General features: G+C 46.2%; 1 protein-coding gene across 4 annotated transcripts in view; it reads left to right on the plus strand.

Annotated features, from left to right (window-relative positions):
- Positions 1 to 6,000, plus strand: part of LOC129702017 (serine/threonine-protein kinase PAK 3) — a 166,658-nt gene that overhangs the window by 96,295 nt on the left and 64,363 nt on the right. For all 4 annotated transcript variants that reach the window (XM_055643506.1, XM_055643508.1, XM_055643509.1 and 1 more), the window contains exon 3: positions 1,287 to 1,387. In XM_055643506.1, coding sequence (XP_055499481.1) covers positions 1,287 to 1,387 — 101 coding nt within the window. The remainder of the gene's footprint in view (positions 1 to 1,286; positions 1,388 to 6,000) is intronic.

Below are 6,000 nucleotides of genomic sequence, written 5' to 3' on the forward strand. Positions count from 1 at the left end.
TTTATCTAATTTAAGCACAATATTGACTCAAATGGCCAGGATTTGTTCCTGTTACGCCATTGCAAGCTTGCCACGAACAGTCATCCACAATTGATTCATTACAGTTTGTTGTCAGAAGCATAGCAGACCAGAAGAGACTTCACACCTTGCCCTTCCTTATCTCTAGACTCCCCTCCCCCCACCCCCCCCACTCTCAGTCTGAAGAAGAGTCACGACCCAAAATGTCACCAATTTCTTCTCTCCGGAGATGCCGCCTAGCCTGCTGAGATACTCCAGGGTTTTGTGTCCATCTCAGATTAGTTTGTACGTTCTCCCCGTGACCGAGTGGGTTTTCCCCGGGTGCTCCGGTTTCCTCCCACACTCCAAAGACGTACAGGTTTGTAGGTTAATTGGCTTGGTATAATTGTCCCCAGTGTGTAGGACAGTGTTAGTGTACAAGGATCACTGGTCGGCACGGACTCGATGGGCCGAATGGCCTGTTTCTGAGCTGTATCTCTAAACAAAAACTAAAGTACAGAGCCTTGAGGTACTACAAATGTGGTGCCATTGTGAAAAGGAAAGTTTACTCCTAATAAGTTAATGAGAGGAGCCAGTTCTCTATCCACATCAATACTGACCAGGTCTACTTGTGCCATTCAGTCATGGCTAATCTCTTAGATTCAGATTCTTGTTTTAATTGTCTTGAAGTCAGTGTACACACACAGAGACAACCCTATCCACGCTACTTTAGCATCTCCCTTGAAATTCTACACAGCGAAGGCATGATTTGACCTTTCGTAAAATCCATGCTGACTTAAAAATGATACCACTTTCCAAATGTGTGGTGATTTTAATAGTCACCGAGCAGTTTGTTGACTACCGATGTGACAGCCGCCTGTAAGAAGCTGTTCTCTCGACCTGCCTTCTCGGCAACGGAGGAGACCTTAAAGTTTGAAAAATAGGAGAGTAAACAGAGGAGCAGAATTTGGGGTTCAGCCCATCAGATCTACTGCGATGCTGAGCGCCCTCCGCAGACAGCGCTTGCTTTCTCCCTCAACCCTATTCTCCTGCCTTCTCCCCGTAACCCCCGACACCTATATGGTCCCACTTCATGTGAGATAAAATATAAAGCCTCTATTCCAGTGTTTCCTCCCACATCCTAAAGTCCTGCAAGTTAATTGGTTTCTGTATATATTGTAAACGGTCCCTAATGTGTGTAGGATGGAGTTAGTGTGTGAGCTGATCGCTGGTTGGAGCAGGGGCCTGTTACCGCTCTGCATCTCTAAATCTTCCCTTCCTTTCTCCAGCCAACAAGAAGAAAGAAAAGGAACGCCCAGAGATCTCTCTTCCTTCAGACTTTGAACACACGATCCACGTGGGGTTTGATGCAGTTACTGGGGAATTCACTGTGAGTAAGCTCTCGTGCGGTCTGGTATTGATCTGATGTTAATTTGATGTAAAATGACAATATTTCTGCATCGTTTCAGATTTGTGCGGCAACCTACCAACAGCGTACAATCAGCCATTATGCCCCTGTCATAGAAACATAGAAACATAGAAATTAGGTGCAGGAGTAGGCCATTCGGCCCTTCGAGCCTGCACCGCCATTCAATATGATCATGGCTGATCATCCAACTCAGTATCCCGTACCTGCCTTCTTTCCATACCCTCTGATCCCCTTAGCCACAAGGGCCACATCTAACTCCCTCTTAAATATAGCCAATGAACTGTGGCCTCAACTACCCTCTGTGGCAGAGAGTTCCAGAGATTCACCACGCTCTGTGTGAAAAAAGTTCTTCTCATCTCGGTTTTAAAGGATTTCCCCCTTATCCTTAAGCTGTGACCCCTTGTCCTGGACTTCCCCAACATCGGGAGCAATCTTCCTGCATCTAGCCTGTCCAACCCCTTAAGAATTTTGTAAGTTTCTATAAGATCCCCTCTCAATCTCCTAAATTCTAGAGAGTATAAACCAAGTCTATCCAGTCTTTCTTCATAAGACAGTCCTGACATCCCAGGAATCAGTCTGGTGAACCGTCTCTGCACTCCCTCTATGGCAATAATGTCCTTCCACTTAGACGATTTTTTTTTAGGCGACGAGCCTGTTGCCACATGGTCGCCGGGGTGTCACCTGTACGGTCGTGAGTTGTCGTCTCAGTCGCCCAAAGAGTCGTAGCGTTTTTCTGGTCGCCGCTGGATTTTGAAATGTCCAAAACTTTTCAACGACAGTCGGTTTGGCGCCAATGAGCGTAGCTTGACTTCTCCTGACGTAGGTGAAGTCATATGTTGTCGCCAGGCTAACGTAGGTTGTCGCTGGAGCTGACTTCGTTTTTTCTTGTCGTTAACGTAATGATTCTATTCCAAATTTTACGTTGAAGGGGGTCCGGTAGCCAGTTTTACAGTGACCAGCTACGACGATGACAGTCGCCTAAAAATAGCCTAAGTGGGACAGGCCCGAAAATCTTGGAGTTCTCCCCTCAATTCTGAATGAATTTATGAATTTCCGCTCACTTTTACATGAAGGCATCAACATATATTCTACAGGGAAAGGTTGAACAAGTTAGGTCTTTATTCTTTGGAGCGCAGAAGGTTAAGGGGGGACTTAATAGAGGTCTTTAAAATGATGAGAGGGATAGACAGAGTTGGCGTGGATAAGCTTTTCCCACTGAGAGTAGGGAAGATTCAAACAAGAGGACATGATTTGAGAATTAAGGAACAGAAGTTTAGGGGTAACATGAGGGGGAACTTCTTTACTCAGAGAGTGGTGGCTGTGTGGAATGAGCTTCCAGTGGAAGTGGTGGAGGCAGGTTCGATTTTATCATTTAAAAATAAATTGGATAGTTATATGGACGGGAAAGGAATGGAGGGTTATGGTCTGAGTGCAGGTAGATGGGACTAGGGGAGAATAAGTGTTCGGCACGGACTAGAAGGGTCGAGATGGCCTGTTTCCATGCTGTAATTGTTATATGTTATATGGTTATATGGTTATATTGTTCTTTGTTGGACAGTATTGTTGATTTTGCTGCATCCTTGAGTTGAATTCTCAGGATAGGGATTGCTAATTTACTATCAAGATGGAGTGAAATTTCTTCAAAGTTATGCCTGGTCTCAAGGCCTAAATGTGCACAATCTTCAAGGTAGATCGATAGGATATTTGGGCGTGAATGTCAAGATTAAGTTGCGCAGCTGGTAGTGCTGCTGCCTCACCGCACCAGTGGCCCATGTTCGATCCTGACCTCGGGTGCTCTCTGTGTGGAGTTTGCATATTCTCCCTGTGACCATGGTGCTCCGGTTTTCTGCCTCGTCCCAAAGACGTGCAGGTTTGTGGGTTAATAATTCCTAGTGTGTGGAGTGGATGGAAAAAAAAATGGGATAGTATAGAGCAGCGTTGAACAGGTGATGGATGGTCAGTGCGGACTCGGTGGGCCAAAGGGCCTGTTGCCTTTCTTTATCTCCAAACTAAACATGTTATAGAAAGTCTTAAGCAAGGTGATCAACCATGGGTTTATCGAATAGGATGGCACAGTGGTAGATTTACTGCCTTACAGCGCTAGAGACCGGGGTTCGATCCTGACCTTGTGTGCTGTCCGAGTGGAGTTTGCACGTTCTCCATGTGACCGCGTGGGTTTTCTCCGGGTGTTCCGGTTTCCTCCCACATCCCAAAGATGTGTGGGTTTGTCAGTCAACGGGCCTCTGTAAAATTACCCCTAGTGTGTAGGGAGTGGACGGGGAAAGGAATGACTATGGACAGGTGATGATAGTCATCTGAAGACTCGGTGGGGACTCTGGGCCTGTTCACATTCTGTGTATCTAGACTAAAAGCTGAAACATTTTGTGTGAGGTTTCCAACAAGGTGATAAGCCATGGGTTTACAAAATAGGGTGCCAAGAGTTGTGCAGCAGTAGACTTTCTTCTGCCATAGCACTAGTGACCTGGGTTCGATCCTGACGACGGGTGCTGTCTGTATGGAGTTTGTACATTCTCCCTCTGGTTTTCTCCGGGTGCTCCGGTTTCCTCCCACACTTTAAAGACGTGCAGGTTTGTAGAAGAATAATTGCCTTCAGTAAAAATAAAATTGTAAATTGTCCCTGGTGTGTCAGATAGTGCTAGAATGTATGTGGATTGCTGGGGATCGGTAGGGACTTACACAATTCTTAAGGGGTTGGCCAACTAGGCAGGAAGATTCTGTGCTGTATTCCAACAAGTCTAACATAGTACTGCATTTTTTCACACAGAGAGTGAATCTCTGGAACTCTCTGCCGCAACCTCTGGTAGTTGAGGGGGAATCTCTGGAACTCTCTGCAAGGGTACTGTTGGGTAATGCCCTTTGGGAGGGCTTAAGAGCGTGGCAATAAGGTTCTGGCTTTGGGCACTGATAGAAGAAGGCAGGTAAACATATAAATTAGGTGCAGGAGTATTGAATTCGGCAGGCTCGAGCCTGCCTACTCCGCACCTCATTTCTATGATCATGGCTATCATCCAACTTTTGTAGGTTTCCCAAGTACCATGCCTTTACTCTCCAGGGGTGCCAAGAGTGATGCCCGGTAGCCTTTCAAGGGCCACATCTAACTCCCGATCTTAAATATAGCCAATGTCTCTACGGGCCTCAACATACCCTCTGTGGCAGCGGGTTTTCCAGAGATTCACCACTCTCCCACACTGTGAAAAAAGCAGGTTCCTCATAATTGCCTTCAGTTTTAAAAATAAATTTCCCCCTTATCCTTAAGCTGTTAGTGCCTTGTGGATCCTGGACTTCCCCAACATCGGCCAAAGGCAATCTTCCTGCATCTAGCCTGTCTAACCCCTTACTGCAATTTTGAGGGGCAATACTATTGGGTAATGCTCTTTGGGTTTGGCTTAAGAGCGTGGCAATAAATTCTAGAGAGTATAATGATCGATGGTTGTCCACACTCTTGGCATGAACAGGCTCTGCGATTTGGCAAGCAATAGTCATTGAGTGATACAGTGTGGAAACAGGACCAACTTGCCCACACCGCTCAACATGTCCCATTTGCACTAATCCCACCTGCCTGCGTTTGCCCCATATCCCACTAAACCTTCCTATCCATGTATATGTACCTGTCTAAATGTTTCTTAAACGTTGAGATAGTCCCAGCCTCAACTACCTCCTCTGGCAGCTTGTTCCATACACCCACCACCCTCTGAGTGGAAATTTTAACCCCTCGGGTTCCTATTAAATCTTCCTCCCACCTCATGGACCCTTAACCTATGTCCTCTGGTTCTCGATACACCTACTCTGGGCATTTAGCAGATCTATTCCTCTCATGGTTTTGTACACCTCTCTAAGATCACCCCTCATCCTTCTGCGCTCCAGGGAATAGAGTTCCAGCCTGCTAATCTCTCCCTACAGCTCAGGCCCTTGAGTTCTGGCAACATTCTCGTAAATCTCCTCTGCACCTTTTCCAGTTTAACGACATCGTTCCTCGAACATGGTGACCAAAACTGAACACAATACTCTAAAAGTGGCCACGCCAACATCTTTGCCATAGTGGGAGTACAGAGAAGGTTCACCAGACTGATTCCTGGGATGTCAGGACTGTCTTATGAAGAAAGACTGGATAGACTTGGTTTATACTCTCTAGAATTTAGAAGATTGAGAGGGGATCTTATAGAAACTTACAAAATTCTTAAGGGGTTGGACAGGCTAGATGCAGGAAGATTGTTCCCGATGTTGGGGAAGTCCAGGACAAGGGGTCACAGCTTAAGGATAAGGGGGAAATCCTTTAAAACCGAGATGAGAAGAACTTTTTTCACACAGAGAGTGGTGAATCTGTGGAACTCTCTGCCACAGAGGGTAGTTGAGGCCAGTTCATTGGCTATATTAAAGAGGGAGTTAGATGTGGCCCTTGTGGCTAAGGGGATCAGGGGGTATGGAGAGAAGGCAGGTACGGGATACTGAGTTGGATGATCAGCCATGATCATATTGAATGGCGGTGCAGGCTCGATGGGCCGAATGGCCTACTCCTGCACCTAATTTCTATGTTTCTATGTTTCTATCTTATA

This window comes from Leucoraja erinacea, chromosome 12 (genome assembly GCF_028641065.1).
Source record: "Leucoraja erinacea ecotype New England chromosome 12, Leri_hhj_1, whole genome shotgun sequence".
NCBI lineage: Eukaryota > Metazoa > Chordata > Chondrichthyes > Rajiformes > Rajidae > Leucoraja > Leucoraja erinaceus.